Raw genomic sequence first — 20,783 nt, 5'->3', positions numbered from 1 at the left:
TATCCAATTTTTCCAGAATGGCTTGTTTAAATCAGACAAAGTTCTTTGCAATCTGCCTTTTTCACATCAGACATTCTGATAGTAAACAAAAGAAAGCACAGGTGTTACTAATCACATTAATTATGACTTCATTCTAATCAAGTACGCCGTACCAAGAACCTGAAACCAGAGCAGCTAAATTAAACATTTAATTATTTACACCTGTGTTTTTCTCATGTGACTTTTCAAAATGCCACCCCTGGAAAAAAACAGCAGCTTATGGCAAAGTCAAGATATTGAATAAATTCCTTTTTGCATCAGTTTCTGCATCATGAATGCAGAAACTGACAGCCAGAGCAAGGGAGAACACATACCTAGTTACTGTATCTTTGACCTGCCTTTTCCATGTTTGTTTCTAAGTAAATCAAGTAAAACAAAAGATGACAGTGGATCTAATTAATGTGAACAAGGTCTTAAATCTTTATTGAATCTCAGGCAAAAACATATGTGATAATCCTTTATTGCTCACAGCATTCTGCATCACCCTTAGCAGCTCATTCTCACACCTAAACCAACAACAAGTGGAACCAAATAAAGCATCACTTCACATCCTTTTCACATTCCTTCAAAACACTTCTGGTTTTGCTGTCTAACTAAATCAGTAGCCAAACTGCAGTATTCACTTCACTGTATGTGTGTGTGTGTGCTGATGGAGGAGTGTTGTCTGTTTCACAAATCTTCACATGGTGCAAAATACAGACCTTTAGTCCACTTTCAAGTTAATATTTATCAATACAGCTTAAAATAATAATTACATGTCTTACTTACTCATACATATTCATTCAGTATTCTCTCCTTAGTACTAGATCCTGAAAGTAATATTATATACTGTAAGTTCTGTTTTTATGGCTGAAAGCTTAAGGTTTTGGCTGTTGAATGAACGGCTACACATCATTCCTCATCAAAACAATGAGACAACCAAAAAGAAAACCCTGCAAACATGTAAATTAAATTTCCTGAATGCACACTCTTTTTTGTATTATTACTGATAGTATTAACAGTTATATCGACACGGTGGCGAAAACACACTCAAACATAGGAGTTATTGCCATAATATTTTTTGCATGATAAAGACTGGGATAAAAAGGGATAGGAGAGTGAATTGGTACATATTCACACAAACTTGTCCAGACAAATGGCATGCAAGACATAAGAAGGAGACACACAGAGCAGGGGAATATAAACGTTTTTAAACACTACACTACATGAATGTCATTATACTTGGGCATCGGGGGAGTGTGTGTGTAGGGGTAATAGACAACAGGTCTATCAACAGGATGTGTAACACTGTGTGCAAAAAGTTTTATAGAAATTTCAGACATGGTGGAACATAAAACAGCTTTAGGAGCACAAAACACTAGTCTTTAAGTTTCCATTTTAAAATATGGCTTATCAAGTTGTCACATTTATTTTATGAATTTAGAGACAGACACACAGTTAATATAATAATTTTATATACTTGTATGATTGTTTGCCCACCTTGAGGCTTGTAATGTACTGTATTGATTTATTTATGTACAAATTGAGCGAACAGGGATATATATATTTATTTTATTTTTTTCAAAAGCTGTGAGAAAGCTCTGCAGCTATCACAGAGAGAGAAAGGGGAGTTTAAAATCTCTCGGACTAGAAGGATAAACCATCTATCATACTGATTTTAGCCCCGCTGTTTGCTGTTAGCTTCATCAGTGTAGCACAGCTAACGTTCACCTCAGTAAAGCTAACGTTCACCTGAAAGGTCAACCTAGCATAGTGTTACGGTCACGATTCACATGGCTGGTTCACAAATGATTCATTTCCCCGCTATAAAACTTTTGATTTGTCTGAACACCAAAAGACCACACTCGAATAATTGTATGCACTTAGAGAACAAAGTTCATATCTATATCATGTGGATGAAAAAGAAAAACCCTGATTTAAGCCAGCCTTGTGAATGTAACGTATGAACTAAACTAGGAAACGTTAGCATTAACTAGCGAGCTAGCTTACTTCTTCAGCATGTCTTGCAGCGGGCCAGGCAGGTATTTCATCACCGTATCCATGATGCTTTCCTCTTCCTCCTCGTCACCGCAGCCGGCCGGCACGGCCTTCTTGGGTCGAGTCAAGCTGCCGGCTGCGGGCTCCTCTGCAGCGGCTGCAGCCTCGGCCTCCGCCTCCTCACGCTTTTTCAAGCCATACTGGTGGTCGGACATCAGAGACAGAAATGTATGGAAGATTAAGGGAAAGGAGAATGCAGGGGAAACACGGGTTACGAAAAACAAAGATCAGGGTTTTCTTCCATCAGCTGTTTTGTTTTTTTGTTTTTTTCTTTCCTAGTGTGGAAGTTATTCGTGCTATTTGGCACATCTGCAAAGTAGTGATGAGATTCCCAGCTTTGTTTAGTGAGCCAGATCATTTGGCTGAGCTGAGCAGCAAGAGCCGTCTCCTCAGGCTCCCAGAGGCTACTCATTAAGCACCACTTGTGGCAAAATTTTGCCAAATGTTTTGACCCATGACTGCTATGAACATATAGTATAACACTGAAATTTCTCAGTGTAATTATACTAAACCTATTTCCAGAGTGTCATAATTTTACATTATGCTTGCTATAAAAACAAATAATTTAAAAACATCAGACACTTTTGCATTTGTATTGCATTTTATTTAAAATAATTTATTTAAAATGCGCATGTTAATGCAGGGTTAAATCTAACATCAAATGACAACATAAGGCTAGAGCCATTAAATTTGGGTTTAAATTGCTGAACAACAGTCACTGGATGACATGATTTGCTTGGAAAACAGGCACTTTTCGAGGCTACTTTACGGGTCGTATCTCAACATATTGCTTGCAAGATGCAAACATGTAATTACAGTAACTGCAGTTTAACATGGATGTGGTATAATACACACTCATCAACTCTGCTGACCAATGCTTCACCCATTCAATGGATACTTTTCCAATTTTTGTGTTTTGAGCACCTGCGACCCTTCAACCTTTCGTCCATGTCTTTTTCTAGCCCTTTCACTGTAATTTCCAGTTTGGGATCAATAAAGTATATCTATCTATCTATCTAGCTATCTAGCTAGCTAGCTAGGTAGATAGATAGCTATTTCTGTGTTTTTCAGCAAAGCAATACTTTGGAATATGTCAAAAACAGAGTAGAACTCTTGGGTGCTGCTCTTCAGTGTTCACAGTATGGCAGTGCATGTCAAAATTGTGTGGTATGTGTTTGTTTGACAAAGGCACACAACAAAAATTACATCTGCTTTGTTGCTACCAAAGCTGGAGTGAAAAGGAAAATTTATGTAATTATTATTTCTCATTACCACAGGATGAAATTGAGAGAAAATATAAAACTGTGTGCCTTTTTCTAAAATAATACATCACTATTGTCATCTTGCACGAGGGCATGTAGTAACAAAAACATAAAATCAGAATCAGAATTCCTTTATTTATCCCTGAAGGGAAATTCTTAAAAATGTTTTCATAGCAATCATTATCAAGAAATGGTTATCATGTTTGTCTTGTGGCATTTCTGGTAACAATGTCAGTCACATTAAATTTACCACAATTGGAAAAAAGGGCTTTACACATGACGCTATTTGCTCTGTCTGCCATACTCCAGTTTGAACATGCATACAGTTACAGGCTTCAGCTATAATGTGGACATTTCTCACAGTATCTGACATAATTGGATAAAGCTGTGGATGAAGCTGGCAGAAACCTTTTGGAAACAAGCACTTTGGGAGTTGTTCCTCACTCTTTGTTCTCCACTGGGAGAATTTAAAAAGAATGGAGGAGGTGAGGAGCCAGGGGAGGATTGCTGCTTTTCATCCCACTGATTCACAGTATTCCCCTCAGACCTGCCCCACCCACAGACTGCCTGTCTGTCACACAGTGTCTGCAGTGTTACACCTCAGCCTGTACCATCACAATAGCCCCACAGCCTCGCATTTGTGGAGGAGGAAACTGACTATGAACTGTGTTCAAAGCAGACAACAGAATACACATAGTAATACTAACACTGATTAAGAATGCAAAAGTCATGACTGGATATTGAGTTTCAGTTAGAAATACAATGTATGGACTTGGACAACGGCGTTGTAAAGCATAAATATATTGCACATTTAACATCATACTGATACAGTTGAACACGAAGGGTTGAAAGCCCTCACTGAACAGCAAAAATATCATCTTGTACAGCAGCTTGTATTTTTAAAACACTTCACTCTCTGAGCCACCCATTTCAGTCTGAACATTCAGATGTGCTCTTATTAATCACGGCTCCGCATTTTGCTAATCTATTTCTCTCACTTAAGTCAAGTTCCTTCCTGATGTTCCACTGATCCAAGTTAAAAATAACATAAAGGCAAACAAAAATAGTGTGATAATTCAAACACAGGTCTGTTATAAAGAGATTTTAGCTGTCACGTAGCCAAGACATAAAGCCTTTAGAAGCTTCTTAAACATAAAAAGGACAGGACGACATCAAAACTTCTCACACGAACGTGACACAGTTTTTGCTCTTGCTTGCCTGTTTTCTTTCCCTCTATTTTAAGATTTCTCATTCACGCATTACTCCCTCTCTGTCTTAGTTCTGGTGGCTGGTTTCCTGACGATGACACTGACTGACTGGGTTCCTTGTGTTGGGTTAATGACAGGGTATTTCATTTCGTCAGCAGGGTATTAGACAGCATCTTGTCATCATACCTTATCCCTGATGCCTTGTCTCATTCTTTCTCTCTCAGCCTCCATCTTGGCATATTTGGCCTTCCTCTCCTCCTCCTGCTGCCTCAGTGCCTCCTGACGCTCCTCCTCTTTCTTTGCTGCGTCAGGGTCCTCCTCCTTCTCCTCCCCACCCAGCATCTTGCCCACATCAGGAGGACCTCCTGAGAAAGAGAGAGACACGCTGGGTACATCTCGGTTTTCTTAAACTGCATCCACATTTCCCTCATTTGTATGTTTTCCTCGCATCTTAGTCCCTGCCACTGAGGAGAGAAACAAGGAAACCATGCAAGGAGAGACAAAACAAGGAAATATTTTTAAGAGAAATGAGACACAGCTTATATCACAGCTGATAAGAGCTGCATCAATGGTCAGGTGGCTTTTACAGCTGTAGAAAGTTTTGATGTGTCTACACACGTGCACTGCACTAATACCAATAACATTAATAAGAAAACAAATAAAACTGGGAAGTGATACACTTCAGTTTAATCTGTTGTCTGTCTTCACTCAGGTATGAAACTGCAGTGATGTGATGATGTGATGTATCAGATCAGTCTGACCAGCTGCAGCATCCAATCGCTCCCTCTCTCTCTCTCTCGTCTATCTTCGCTTGTCTTCGTGCCTGCAAGATGGTGGGCCAGAACCATGTTCCAGCTGAAGCATGGACTGAGGACCGAGGAAATATCAAAACAGGAATTAGGATGTACCGCTTGATAGCTCCAGGAGGACGCTAAGATTGAGATATAAAACTATCAAGTTTGTCCTTAAGACACAGACAGAGAAAATGGTAAAGTAATCTACAATGTATGATAATGTAACTTATTTGCCAGTTTTTGTACTTGTTCCTAGCTGTATATTTATGTCTGTGCAAGTACACTGAATCCAAAGTAAAACACAGATCCCTTGTATGTGCACACACACTTGGCCAGTAAGGCCAGATGTGATTTTTTTTTTTTTTTAAAGATCATTTTTATTCATTTGGATTTCGATGCAGTGGTTGGACTCCTCATTTGACATTCACTGTACTCCTGTGGTGTTATGCTGAGGAGTCTGCAGCACTCAAATAACTGCTGACCTCAGTACAGTCACAGTACTGTAGTGCATACCTTTAAATTTTAATTATACATTACCATTTTCTATTTTGATTTGCAAATAATATAACGCCCTGTAATGTTCTTTCTGTCATTGGTTTGTTCTGTTTAACTCATTGCATTCATTCAAGCATTTCACTGCACATTTGGTGTTATCTGTTTTTAAGTATCTGACTAAACATCATGTCAGCGCCTCCAGCCAGTTGACAGGCTGACAGGAGATGCTCCACACTGCCCAGTGTCCCCTCTGCTACCTGCAGGGCACTGGAAAATCTGTTTGGAAAATCTGTTTGGAAAATAAGTGGCCTGTAGCTGCTCTTTTCATTTATACATGCAAAACAAGTAGCCCCCATTCAGTGCAACTCCAGCCTTTCAGCAAACCAAACAATTTTCTCAATGTGTATTTTAAATTTCATTTTATCTATATATTTGAATGCTTAAATGTTCAAAGCCCTTTCACAATACCAGGAATATGTCTGTCGCAAAAATAAACATATTTCTTTATTGCAATTTCTTTTGTCCCCAAAAAAGATCACCTCTAAGAAGAATCTGCTATAGCAAAAAATGTAATATAGAAATGGCTACCATCATATAAGAGGAGGAGACTGTGGATCAGGCTGTATTTGTCCATCAAACAGTCAGTGTATAATTTCAAAGGATCAGATCAAGCAGCATGTCCATATTCACAATATTACACTGAGAAACACACAGACACAAAAGCAGACTGACTAGGGGAGACTTGCTGTCTAACAAATGACAAGAGACTACAGTATAAATATGAGCTTTGACTACTACACAACACAGCATGAGCCCTGGAATATGTTTCACACAAGCCTTCTTACTGTCCCTGTAAGAGTTATACAACCTGTAAAATAATGCCTTGTGATACCAGGGCAGAAAAATGCTGCGTTGCAAATAAGAATAAGAGAAACAAGGGAAATCTGTCATGACGCATCAACAGAAAAGAAAAAGAAGCGAAAAGCAATGTGTTCTGAAGGAACTTGACAAAGGCAGGGGGACATAAAAGGTAGTGAAGAGGAGTGGAAAAAAGAGGAAAGAAGGACAAGGGAGCGAGGGAGTCAGTATACTGCAGTATATTATTATGACAAAACAAGACATATTTAGAAAAACAAGGAGAACATGAGGAGAGGGAGAGAATCTGTCAAACTATTGAGTCCAATTAGCTAAGCTGTTCCAGTTAGTGGGATTACCCAGCAGTTTCTGTGGGACCGGAGAGAGAGGAAGAGAGTGTGACAGTTAAAAAGATGGGGGGGTAAAAAACAGAGGGAATGACAAGAAGAAAGCGACAAATTGAAGGGAGGGGAAAAGAAAGGGGGAATTAGGTGTAAAGGAAAAGATGAAAGGGAGAGTGAGGATGAGAGGAGGAGGAGGAGAGGCAGACGGGGCTTCTGAGGAGAGAAAGCAAGCTAAGAAAGAAAGAAAGACAGAGTTCTCCTGTCTGCAGCTGCCCTCTGTACTGTTAATACTTTGAGTCATCAGTCATCAACTATAGCAAAGCAGAGAGCTAAAAAAACAGGAGAGACAGGGGAGAGGGACGAATGTGGGAAGAGATGAGTGCAAGAGCAATGAAGAAGAAAACCAAAGGATAGAAAAAGAACTAAAAATATTATCAAAACTCCCACCTCCAAAAAGGGAGCAAGATTTGTACTGTGCAGCACTGTATTAAACATTATGTTTTTAAATCAAATGATAAACTATTTCGATCTGGTTAAATGAGCAAAGTAAAGTTGCACTGTTTCCTTTTTTCCTGCGAGAGAGCTGAAATGAACAAACACCGAATGGCAAAACAATTTTTAGAAAATCATGAAATGTCACATAAAAGTGTGTATGCTTGGATAAGGTGGAAAAGTTGGTGTTCTGTTGAGAGTAAAATGCAAAAAAAAGTGCAGCGGAAACATGGGCTGTATAAGTATCAGTGGTATTATTCATCCTAAAAATAACCAGGCGCTATAATGAGACGCAAAAATGCAACTTAATTAACAGCTGGACTGTTAATGTGACATTATGGAAACCAAAAAACACTTTTTCACCATATGCACTGATTTTAATGAGAATACACTTCATCCAAAATGGCTGAAGAGACAAAAAAAAGATGGCCACCAACGGAGGCTTATCTACAGTCACTGCAGTTTACGCTGCTGTACAGGCCGTGTTGTTTGAAGGACAGGTTCTGAGAACTACACATCACACCACAGCAATGACGGCTCAGCACCAAACATGGAAACTGAATAGAAAATGAATAAAACAACAGATTGGTCACATTAATGAACCACTTGGGTATAAAGAGACAGAGACAGATTAGAAAGAAATTCAAACAGGCAGAAAGAGAGAAACCCAAAGTAAACTGAGGTGTCGCTGTGTCAGCGTTTGAAGAACAATGCACAGAAGCTGACACAGCAATATCTGACCAACCGTGACACACTGTCTTTGCTCTCTTACAAGTGTGTGTAGGGGTGAGAGAGAAACACAGTGAGGAAGAGGGGGTTGAATAGAGCGACAGTATATATGGGCACATACACTAAAGTGCTCCTAAATGTACATGTGGACATAAATAACTGCTAATTTCCATTTTACGATCTCATGCATGAGCTCTACACAGACCGAGCAATTATTTTTCATGTGTGCTTGAATGCATGTGTAGATTACAGTATGTGTATGTCTATGCATAAGTGTGCAAGGGTGCACATTATATATGCAATGTATGTGGTCTGACTTTGCATTAATGATAACATTTACATGTAAACAGTACCTGAGATAGTATCTCATATCCCAGTGGAGTGTTAAACCTGGACTCTTTAGTGGCAACACTCACCCTGCGATCCATGTTGCACATCCATCCATCCATCCACCATCCTTTCTTTGACCTATGATTCAGTCAGCCAAAAATTGGCAAGATTCCCACAGATCTTTGAAGTCACTGAAAGTTTATGAATTTGAACTACTGACCTTGAAAGTTTTTGAAAAGAGACTTTAATAAACATGGGTCATTGACAGTGCTTGACTTTAAATATTTTGTGCAAGAATAGAAACTGATGTTCTTCTTTTTTTTTTTCAACTTAGCTTTACTAAACATACAAGAAACACTGTCTGCATGTGTGTCTCCTGCAGTTCCGTCCTTGTTTGATGTGTCACCTGCCTCAACAAAGTGTGACAGTAACACGTATGCATGAATGACTGAAGTCGAATGATGCTGGTTTATGGCTAGTGGCAAAGCTGAGGTGAAACCTCAGCTCAAAACATAGGTTTTACACACATCAGTGTCCACAGTAATGACAGAACATCCCAGATGTATCCAGACTTATCAGAGCCAAGGTAGGAGCTTTGCTGACATGCTGCAAGCAGGATTCAGGATCAGCTTATGATCTCGGTCCCTGAATATCTTCTACAGAATGCATGTAAACACTGCCACTGAGTCCTGTAAGTGGAGCAATGACTCACAACCAGCTAAGCCTCATTGTCAAAAGATACAGTTACCATATGTGTCCCAGAAAAAGCTCTAAAACCAACATAGACTTGGTCTGGTTTCACAAAATCTTATTAACACATTCAGATTGTCTTTGATGAAATGTTAAAAACAGAGGATCCTATACACCAGTGTCCTTTCAAAGCAGAATAATTCTATTAAGCTCTCAGGCCTCACATAAGCTGTGGTGAGTTATGTGTTTTATTGAAGTGTCTCTACATTTTATCCATGCATATGGTGCATGGTTACAGAAGCTGTCAGAATGACACTCAATACACTGTTTAAGCTGATAAAAGCCTGTAATGGAAAGTTGACAGGTTGGTCTTTCACCTCCTTTGATCCTATTTGTATAAAGGACATTATTACTGATGAGTAACATGAGCTAAGATGAAGAGGCACTTCGTAGAGAAATTCTCCACCATGCCAATCTACAGTCAGTTAACACATATATTTGTATGGAATTTAACTTAAAGACAAAATAAAATGCCAGTGGTGCTTAGGGGTTGACTCAGAGGTCTGCAACACTGATTTTCCTGCACATGTATTTAACATGATAAGACAGCAGAGTAAAGAAAGTGCACAGATTATCTCCAAAATAAAAAACAACAGCAGATCCCTGGGTTAAGACTTTCTATTGTGATGAAAATCTGCTCCCAACTATGAATCTTTTCTTGATGCTTGGACACTTCTTCACTGCTTTAGATAAAAGGTGTCATCTCTCTAATCCTTTCCTTCTGAAAGTTCTTTACTAAAATCTTTGTAAATCCAAAGTCTTGAGGGAAATAAGGAAAGAAGACTAACCTTAGCTGACTCTCCCAGTGCTTGAACCTTTGACAGCATCAGATAAACAGTACTTATCTACTCTTTTCCCCACTCAAGGTTCTCAAGCAAATCCCTGTCTAAATCCAAAGTGTGGTGGGAAAGCGGATAAGTATAAAGATCTAGGTTTGGCCTTCAGGACAGAAACCATTGTTTCAACACAGCTTAGTTAACAGCAGAAGAAATGTAGCACGGGGGAAATTGGTAGAAAAGGAGGAGAAAGTGTTCTCGCTGTTGTTCCGCTGCATAATTGGTGGCAGTTATGCTTTGAGTTCTCTTAAATTTCCCTCGGGTGGAGCAGCTTTGTTCAGTCTATCAAGCAGGTCTCAAAGTGAAGCAGCTTTACTTTGCACTGGGAATGAAGTTCACGAATGCAAGCTCGCTCGCCTTGACCCACAGTTAAAGACATATATGTTGTTGGGGTTTTTTGGGGTTTTTTTTTTACTCAATGAGTTTTAGATATAAAATTAAATATTTAATAGATAATGTATCATACAATATCATTTAGTATTTAATATTGCTGATAACTACTTTTTGAGACTGAATGCACTGAAGGCCAGCCCTACTACAGTTCTTGTTCGAACTGGACAAACATAGTAGTTTTATCATCTGCATACAGCAGCTACATCACAGAAAGTTTGGCGTTGGACTTAAATCAGTTGAGACCAAATTGGCCTCCATTCTGTACACAATTCGAATACAAGGCAGCAGGGGTTTGTAGATGACAGCTGCAATTAACATAATAGGTTGGCAGCAAGGTCGCATCCCTGTTTCACAGTGTAGCTGCTGACATGCAGTCATGAAGAGGACTCAGCACTCTGACACACAGTTTGTGTCAGGACATAGCCCGCCGCACAAACCCTTCCTGCTTTTTGTTGCTGTTGTTTGAAAAAAGTTGCTCACTGCTTGAGTCACTACCATCAAACTGCTACCGGCTTCTTGCTGCTGACATCTCAGCAGTAATTTACCATGTATGTCAACTGTCCACAAGGTACTCTGAGGAAGGAGTTTCTGTTACTGTGTCTCAGGCTTTCAGTCCAGCAGCCGTCACCACTTACAACGTGGGCTGAATGTCTTCACCTTTATTTTTCCACTGAGGAGGGTGACAATGCGTTCTAAGGAGTGGTCTGCTGGGGCAGCAGACTGCTGATAGGAAGAGGCTGAATAGGCTGGTTAGGAAAGCTAGCTCTGTCCTGTGGTGCTCTCTTGACCCAGTGCAGGTAGTGGATGAAAGGAGAATGACAGCTAAGCTATCATCCCTGATGGACAACCAGACACACCCCATGCAGGACAATGTGACAGCACTGAACAGTTCCTTCAGCACCGGCAGTGTGTGAAGGACAGATACCGCGGGTCTTTCCTTCCTACTGCTGTCACACTATTTAATGAATATTGTGTCAAGAAGACCACTCATTCACTCACTCAATCCAACCAACAGCCTGTCTACTGTTTACCTACCAGCTGCTGGTCTTCGTACATTCATTGTTGGTTTGTTTGTTTATTGTGTCTTGCTCTGTGATGTGTCTTTGAGTTTGATTTTGCTGTCTTCCAATCTTGCTTGCTGTGAGAATGTAAATGTCACCTCTGTGCAACTAATAAAGGATTATCTTATCTTATCTTATCTTAAGTCATTTAAACTCGTCAGCTAAGGCAGGAAAGGACATTTCCCGCTGAAGACATTGGATGCTTCCTCCCACTGGGTTTTCTATAATATCCAAGCCCCACAGCTGTATTACAAAAGTCTTTGACTCACAGATCTGTCGAGACGTTATTCATTTCACTTTACTACTGGGGGGATTTGTGACCTCTAGGGGTCGATAGTGAGCCTTTAGTCTTTCATTGTGTTTCTTACCAAACAAGTGAAAAAATCAAGTCCAAAGAGTGACATTGTTTAAACGTAAGTCTAATTGTTTCACTATTGTGCATCCAGTCAAGTGTCATTTTCTTGTAATGTCTTGATCTGAAGACAACAGATTTTCACTCTCTTCAAGAAAATAAAGTGATTAAAATAAGATCAGTGGTTTCTAAATAGCAAATAACCTGTCCTCTCTGTGTCTCTGTCAGTGTCTCTCATCATTTGTGACTTCAGTGCTGAATACATTATTTACACACCGTGGACATACTGTCAAGCACACATGTGCAGACACACACATCCTCTCAGAGGAGCTCAAGGTCAATTTGATGAATTGAATTTGATTTGCTGAAGTAACACACACAAGAAAAAGTGTGCATGTGTGAGTGTGTTTGTATGCCATCAGTAACCCTGAGGACCAACCAAGTAATGAAGACCCGATTCCCTCAACCAGTCATATTAGAGTGCTGCTATCTGTAGTTTGAAGAGCTCAGGAGGTGAGGGAAGAACATCTGTGTGTCCTCTGTTTTCACATTTTGGTGCACCACTGAGCACAGCTGCAGTGGTGCAACTACAGTCCATTTTCAATGACATGAATGAATATGCATGTATGAGTCCTTGTGCCTTGCATGATTTTTCTCATTAATATGCAAAATTAATCATATAACAATACGTTTTGGACAATAATAATCTTTGACACAGGACAAAACTAGTATGTTATACCAGACTTTAGATAAAAAGTGTAGTATTTCCATAGGCCTTGGCCACAGTAATTACACACATGGAATATCTTCAGCCTTATTGCTTGTTAGGAAGAATAGACCCACTACACTCACAAACTGACATAAGGCTGAGCAGTTGCCTTTCAATGTCACAACCATGTAGCATTAACTCATTTGCTAATTTTGTACATAACCCATGGTGAGCAGTTAAATAATGCAAAACACTGCCCATGCTGGGGTCTACTCTAGTTCACTTGTCTTTTCTGTCTTTCGTCCCTAGTAAGTTGCACGTTTTACAAGCACATCTTGTTTGAATTGTTTTGAAAAAAAAAAAAAGAACACTGGCAAGAGTTTGTGTTGGGAAGTTCTACTGTCAGTGTGGTCTACAAAAGGATTAAAAATGAAATATGTTTTGTTTTGCCTTTGAGTCTGCCACAAAGCGTTAGTCAGGACAAGGCCACTCAATGTCATAAGCTATTTTAAGTATCCTTAATACAGTACCAAGAAGGAAGCCAAGAAGAGCACACATGTCTGATGTCAGCCTAGAGGGAGAAAATGAGCCAGTGACCCTATTTATATATGTATATTCATTTAGCGGTCTTCCCTCTTTGTGCAAGTGAACTTAGGTTTACTCATGCACCTCAAAACACAAATCACAAATTTGCCTCAAAGAGCTATTACAACATGCACAACACCCTCCATCCTTACGCACATGATATGGAGGAATTTCGTGTGTCAAATTCCACAACAACCTAACAACAACTTGATCAAATAGCTACTTGGACACCTTTTAATATTATCAAATTAATGTCTAATTCAATGTTAAATATTAGTATGACTGCCATGAACAGAAATCTAAAAATGTAAAATGTAAAAAAATGTTTTACTGCCATCATCTCACACCAAAGAAATTATTAATGCTAAGAAATTAAAATCATAATTCCTCTGTGCTGCACTGCATTCCACATTGCAATAGCACCAGCTTCTGCTTGGTGCTGCAGATCAATCCTACACAGATCCTTCCTACCTTTTCTAGTGATTTCTGAACTTACCATGCTGTTTCAAAAAGTATCTGGTAAGTCTGTTAATACTATAGTGTTTATTTAAGCACAGTAAATGTTTTCCACACCCATGTTTTTTTTGGGGGGGGGGCAGTGTTAAATGTTCGATAAGTTTATTAATTATCAACTTTTCTAGTGATATAGTGAAGGTTTGACTGCTGCTTGGGGCCTTCAGGATTTGACTGAGCTCCATACCTTGGGACTAATGACAAGCTTACTTAACGGCTCTCCCTATGCTGTCAAACCACCTTCAGGTTTTAGGAGCTGGGAAGTGCTGAGTCAGCACTGAGGCACTCAGGAGCAGAAGCAATCAATGCAGGAGGAAACCACAGTGGTTCCTGAAAATAGGATTCAATAGCTGTGTGAGGGCTTGTTTAACAGCTCCTAAATAACAACAGTACTTGATCGGTTAATGATAATCAAAACTGTAAAATGAAGCTTGACTTAATCATCTTTATTTTTCAAGGCTGAGATCTTTTTAAGAAACTGTGGGTGACTGGTAACTCACAAAATGTTATGTATGGAGCAACAAAGGTACAGTACATTTTTATTTCAAAACTACTTCATCTGCAAGTTAAGTCTATATTATTTTGAGGTTTCACACATAAGAAGGACCCATCAGTGAGATATCGATTTCATCTATGCCAGTGCAAAAAGTTCAACAGTTAATGAAGAGAGCAAGTTGCACCATTTTACTGACATTTTAAATCAGAAAAAATTCTCCCAGTGACAGAAAAGCAAACCACAGGCGGAAAATCTGGAGGTGAAAAAACACATATATATGTGGACGTGTATAAAAAGCTCGGAAAGGCCAAATCTAAATAAGGTTCAGAGGGCCTCTCAAAGCGCACAGAACAATATTGAGCATTCTTAACAGAAAGTGTAAACGGCAGAGATGGAAAACACAAGGAGCTCTTCAATTCAAACTATTCTGAATTCCCATTTAAAATAACCTCCCAGAGCTGAGGTGTGAACGGTCCTTTAAGTTTCAAAGATTCAAAAATTCTGTAGATTTTAGACATTTGATTTTGAGACATTTACAATGAGATATGTCCATGAAGCATTTTTATACGATGTTTCACGATGGAGGATGGTTAGCACCGTCGCCTCATAGCGAGAGGGTTTGGGATTCGAGTCCCTGGTCTGGGCCCTTCTGTACGGAGTTTGCATGTTCTCCCTGTTCCTATGTGGACCTTCTCCAAGTCCAAACATGCACGATAGGTTAATTGGCTACTCTATTGCCTCTAGGCAAGTGTGTGTGATTGTCTGCTTTTGTGTTTGGCCCTGTGATTGACTGGCAACCAGTCCAGGGTGTACCCCACCTATCACCCATAGTCAGTTGGGACAGGCTCCATCCCTATCACATATTTCCAAGTTTTTGCAATGTGCACCAATACTAAGGAGCTAAAAAGGTTACTGCAGAAAAGAGCATCGGACAAACATCTGAACTGTGAAGATATATGGCTCTGGATTTGAGTCATGCTGAATCATCCCAGTTAGATGTTACCTCCAAGTATCTGTAACCAAAGAAGCCTTGGGGGATAAGTTAATGCACTGGCAGCATCTCCTTTGCAGACATCCACACACTGACCAACTAACATACTCAGCAAATCACTCAGTGACAATATAGCAAATCCAAGCAAAATCAAAATTACAGATGGAAAAGAGCAAAATAACAACAAGCCTAATGGTTTAGTAGAGTTTGTAGAGTGATTAAACATTGCTTGATTTATTTATTATTTTCTTTCTGAATTACCAAACTCAGTTGGTATAAATTGTTTTGTATAAATTTTTCAAAGAGGTTAATTTTCAAAACCAGCTTTTCAAAACCACTAAAGGTGCATAAAGGCAAACATGGACACAATACGGTGCTTCTGTGAGGGAATACATAGGCTTTGAATGAAACATATGACATCAGCATGCTAAAATGATCACAGTGTATGTAAGCATTTGACATCAGCATGTCAAAAGCTAACACACTGATATTTAGCTAGTATACTGCTACTGTTGGCCATCTTAGTATATCACAAAACACAGAACTGTTGAGGCTGATGAGAATGCCATTAGTTTTACAGAAATATTGCCCTGGTGATGGCGTTAGATTAATATGATAAGCAAAGTTATTAAAATTCATCCTGAGTGTGACATGAATGTGTGTACCAAATTTCAAAGAAATACATATAATAGTTGTTGAGACATTTCACTGAAAAACCTCATGTCAATGTCAGCCTCATGGTGGTCCTAGAGGGGAAGTCAGGGGATCACTAAAGTCAGTACAGGATTCGTCTTCTGGAGACCATGAATGTCTGTACAAAACTTCGCAATTCATCAAAAGGTTGCTGATGCATTTTTCTCAAAAAACACAAATGTCAGTCTCATGGATTATAAGCCGCATTATAGCATTATAAGAAATGTCAAGGGATCCACAAAGTCTTCAGGAGGGAACCAATAATGTCAGTCTGGACTAAGTTTGTGATTCAGCTAAGACAAAGAGAATTCTTTATGCAATACTGTATTTTAATGTGCAAATGAAGAAATTCATGGCTATAATCTGAGCATAGTCTACAGGGCATTTCAAAATTGAGAAAAAAGATTACAACTTAGATCATGAATCCTGATTGTGAATAAATAGATTGTGATATATATAGATTGTTTTTAGCCAAATCTCCTACCCCTGGTTAGAAGCAGGGGAACTTATTAATCTTAGTTGACAGTGAAGCCACACAGGAAATGCTGGAAGGGAAAGGCAAGCAACAAAACGTCCCAAGCTAGAATAACTGCTAAGGACGTTATGGATACATGGTACGCAGCTTAAACCGCGGGCATGCCCAATAAGGCAGCTTAACTGATTAAAACAAATTTCACTCACATTGATTTATTGACTGACAGGCATGGCCATCAAGTTAATAGCTTACCTGATCAATTACCTGGTTAATTGTTTTGTTTCATTATCTGATTTTTTCCCCCCACCAGGGAGCTTTAAAAATCCAGTGCACCGTCAGCATTTTTACAGTTCTGAGGAAAGAGGCCAATGTGTCCCAATCAGCAGATGTGGACAAGGACCAAAGACAGCTACTGTAGGATTCCAACAACGATGGCCGAAATGCACTGACAGCAGAGTAATCACCTAATAGGAATACACATTGATTTTAGACACACACGCCTGCACTTGGTCTTACTTGCATCCTCTCAGCTCTCTCATCTTTCTCTCACACACAGAAAAAAATATACCATAACGTAGGCCTGCGCAGTCTCCATAATTCATCTCGCCTGGAGATGCACACTCTGTCCTACACAGTATCTATAAAACATCTCTCCAGCACAGGCAGAGTGAGCACACACACACACAGACAAACATCCACACACACAAACAAAACACCCACACTGTAAAATCTATTCCTAAAGTCCGCAGGAGGAGTCCAACCGGACTTATGCAGAGTAAAACCGGCATCCAATGCAATGCAGTTGATTTAAGAATTCATAGCGCAGGCTCGAGGCACGACAACTCTGCTGAACGAGGCAGCGTCGGCATCCCCTGCATTCCAATGAGGAGGCTCAGCTCCAACTCCAAAGCCCAACTGTAAGTGGTTAACACCTCTGTAATCTGGACAACAACAGCTCAGCATCACGCATGGCTGACCACTATGTAAGCGAGTGCTGCATTAAAACTACCGGTGCCACTTTCCTGCCTTTCTCCTTGAAGCAATAGCTGACAAGGAGGATGAATTACAGGGCTATAATGAGAACTAATTAGGGGGCAAATAATAGCTAAGATAATATTCTAAAGGATAATACCTGAAGGCTTTAAAGGACAAAAGTCTCACGAAAAAAGTGCTAGTCATAGTTCTTGGCAAAGTAGCCCTTCTCTTTTTCTCTTGCCTGAAAAGATGCCAACAGTTGGCTTAGTCTGCCTGGTTATTAAAAATTATGTGAAAACCTCATAACTCTAATTTTTTGGGGTGTTTTATGCTATCATACCATTACCAGGATTAGATGAAAATTAAGCCTTTCTTGTACTTATAAACTACTCTTGGAAGTGCACTGATTAAAAATGCAGTGAGACCAAGCCAAAAATAAGTCCTGAGAAGGTGACATTTTGTACCTACAAGGTTTTCATTCAGGTATGTTATTAATATATGACTAAACCCACGGCTGCTGCTGCCGCTGTCCTATGTCATCTGCAGCAGTCCTTAACCTCATTTACAAAGTTGTGAAACACTATTAAGGAATCACTGGTCACAAAGACACTTTTTTTTACAAAAGCGTAAATGTAGAGCACTAATGCACTGAAAGGATTCCATAATCCTGTTCATATCATGCTATAACAGTCAAGAACCTGACCAACAGGATGTCACTTTTTGAAGAAGTGATGCCCTGCCCTAACAGGATGCATGCAGAGAGGAGGAGACAGGGAATGCGCAGCTGATGTTTGAAGCTAGCAGTTTGGTGCAGGATAGATTATCTCACCCCAGTATCCCCATAACTATTGGGCCAGTACTAGTACAAAAATACAGCTGCTACTGCCGCTGAACAGCCCTTTAAATCCTTTACACTGCAGTGCTGTTAAATCAACCTCCATTCTGCCACGCTACTCACCTCCCAGCGCAGCTTTCATTACAAAATTCATGATGAAGCAGTTCTGTGTTCTCTTCCTTCAGTGCTCACGTTTACAGGGACAGACCTGCAGCCCGGGGACAGAATACACAAGTTATGACTGCATGAATATCACAATTAGGACATGCAGTTTCACATACAAGAATTTGAGAGGATGTGGGAGGATGAAGATGAGGCTCAATGCAGACAAGAAATGACCTTCAGAATGAGGTTCTTGTTTGATAAAGGATCTCTAAAACCACCCTAAAACCCTCCTCTACTTTTTACAATAATCACAATATGTTCACGTGTTAGCTCACTTTAATTCTACTTCCTGAGCAGTATGAATCTACATCTTAAACATTCCAAGGAACAAAAAGGGTGATTAAACTGGGATAAAATGGGTTTAAACTCTGGTATAAGACTGTTTCCTGAGTTTTATCGAGACACCTGCGTCCTGAATTTACAACCAGCACTGCATCCCATGTGGATTAATGCTGACGCTGCCTGCCTGCCTGCTCATTTTGCATCCTTGTGGAATGAAAAATAAAAAGGGGGGCAAACAAAGACATGAGCAAGCGGGGGCATGATTTTGTGTCAGCCCATGAGCCTAGAAAAACTGACTTTTAAAAAATGCTTTCCACTGCTTTTCCCTAAAATGTGACCATAATAATCTTATAGTATTTGTCTTGGGATTTAATAGGACTCAGAACTGCTTACTAATCAATTTATAGTGACTTCATACTAATATGACTCTTAGTTGACAGACCTCGGGTTACTTATGGAGATTTTAAAAATCTCTTATGTGATCATAAGAGTTATCATCTACGGGAGTTACAGAGCTCACAAACGAGTTTATATCAACCTTGCAGTGAGAGCTAGCAGAGAACTTGCTGCACTCACAAGTCGGGGTCTCGTCCCCGGGTCATTTTCATTCGTCCAGAGTCGAATCTGCGGCATGCGGCTGAGCGTCTGTAAATCATTTCCTGGTGCCCTTGCTATTTATCAACATCTGCAGCGGTGTTTTCTCCTCGCTTGGACCCTTACAGTATTAACTCACAGCTACTGGTGCATCCCAGCACAATTAGCATCTCTCCTGTACAACATGAGCTCCCTGTTATATTACTGCACCCACAAGCTTAAATGGGCTTTTCAGAAGCCAGTGAACATGCCCAGCAGACTGTGTCTCAAAGTGCGTGGAAGCATCAGTATTTTTAAACCGAGTGCAGCAATCTATAACCATCCCGTACGGTAAAGCCACATACAAACACCACCGTGTTTTCCTGTCTCAGACATCGTTTACCTTGTTTTGAGCCTACTCCAAGTCTTTATATTTTCCACACACCAAAAAAAGCTCTCGTCGCAGGGGTATAACAACGCTCCTTCTTCTCCTTCAGCAGGGGGACAGAAATCACAAGTTCACCGTCCTTCAGGAGGGATTGTGCCGCTGTGTGAGCCTGACAGTACGACGTGCGGATCTCAGTTTGTGGACATGCCGCTTGTGTCAGACTGCAGCGGCGGAGGAACAGCAGCGTATTCCTGCAGGACGAGATGAGTGCATGCGGAGGGAGACGGGGGAGGGAGGAGGGGGGGCGCACATTTAACATCACCCAAGTGAAGGTCCTATTTCTCTATTTCAACACAGAACAAACATTATAAAGTAGTTAAAATGTGTGCCCTAATAAACTCTTGCAACTGCTTGGAATCATTAAATAAGATAACGTGTAAGATACACATCCAATCAGCATTTTCTTAAGATTTGTCCTTAATATTCTCCCAGTTCTTCACTGGGTAGTTGTTGCTTGATAAGGCCATGCTTTCAAGGTTCAAGTTTGCTTTTATTGTCTCTTGAAAGAGAAAGCTATGCTGGAATTGGAATTATATGAAAAGATACTATTAACAAAAATACATTGTGTTAAAATTGCATCATATGGAGGTTTAAAGCAGCTGGGTTTGATTTTTAGGGTCACTTGATTTTTTAAGGGCCACTTGAGCAAGATATTTTCCTGTTAAATACACCACAATGTTCACCAGCTATAGCAACTAATTTAGTGCACGTGCTGTTTGGTGTGGGATATGCAGTTTAAAGTAGGTTTAACAGAGCTTTTGATGCCAAGCTGCCTGCTGGAAACAAGGGTGAAGAGAGCTGAGACTGAAACAGCAAAGGTGCAGGCTGTGAAACCAAAACAATGAGCCTAAAGGTGCTGAAAGCCTCTGAGAGGAACTGTAGAGTTGGGTGATGAATCATTGTGGGTGTGAGTAACTTTCATTTTAATCATTTGATTCATTGTTATTTTTAAAAACATAAATTAGAGCAGCTTTAATACAACAAATTAAAAAAAGGTCATATGGACAAATAAACAAGGATTTATGAATAATTGGAGAGATAACTGGAGAAATAGATCAGAATCAGA

At 39.8% G+C, this 20,783-nt stretch overlaps 1 protein-coding gene across 1 annotated transcript; it reads right to left on the bottom strand.

The window, feature by feature from the left end:
• Window positions 1-435: 435 nt before the first annotated feature.
• On the bottom strand, window positions 436-19,957 carry cplx2l (complexin 2, like). Its single transcript, XM_046408569.1, has 4 exons — window positions 19,673-19,957; window positions 18,373-18,457; window positions 4,733-4,911; window positions 436-2,216 (listed from the first exon to the last, which is right to left on the bottom strand). The coding sequence occupies exons 2-4, from the start codon at window positions 18,401-18,403 to the stop codon at window positions 2,025-2,027; spliced, it is 402 nt and encodes a 133-aa protein (XP_046264525.1). The 5' UTR covers window positions 18,404-18,457; window positions 19,673-19,957; the 3' UTR covers window positions 436-2,024.
• Between the last annotated feature and the right edge of the window lie 826 nt (window positions 19,958-20,783).

This window comes from Scatophagus argus, chromosome 2 (genome assembly GCF_020382885.2).
Source record: "Scatophagus argus isolate fScaArg1 chromosome 2, fScaArg1.pri, whole genome shotgun sequence".
NCBI classification, from domain to species: domain Eukaryota; kingdom Metazoa; phylum Chordata; class Actinopteri; family Scatophagidae; genus Scatophagus; species Scatophagus argus.
The sequence above is the reverse complement of the archived record's forward strand: the minus strand, read 5'-3'. Positions and strand labels throughout refer to the sequence as shown.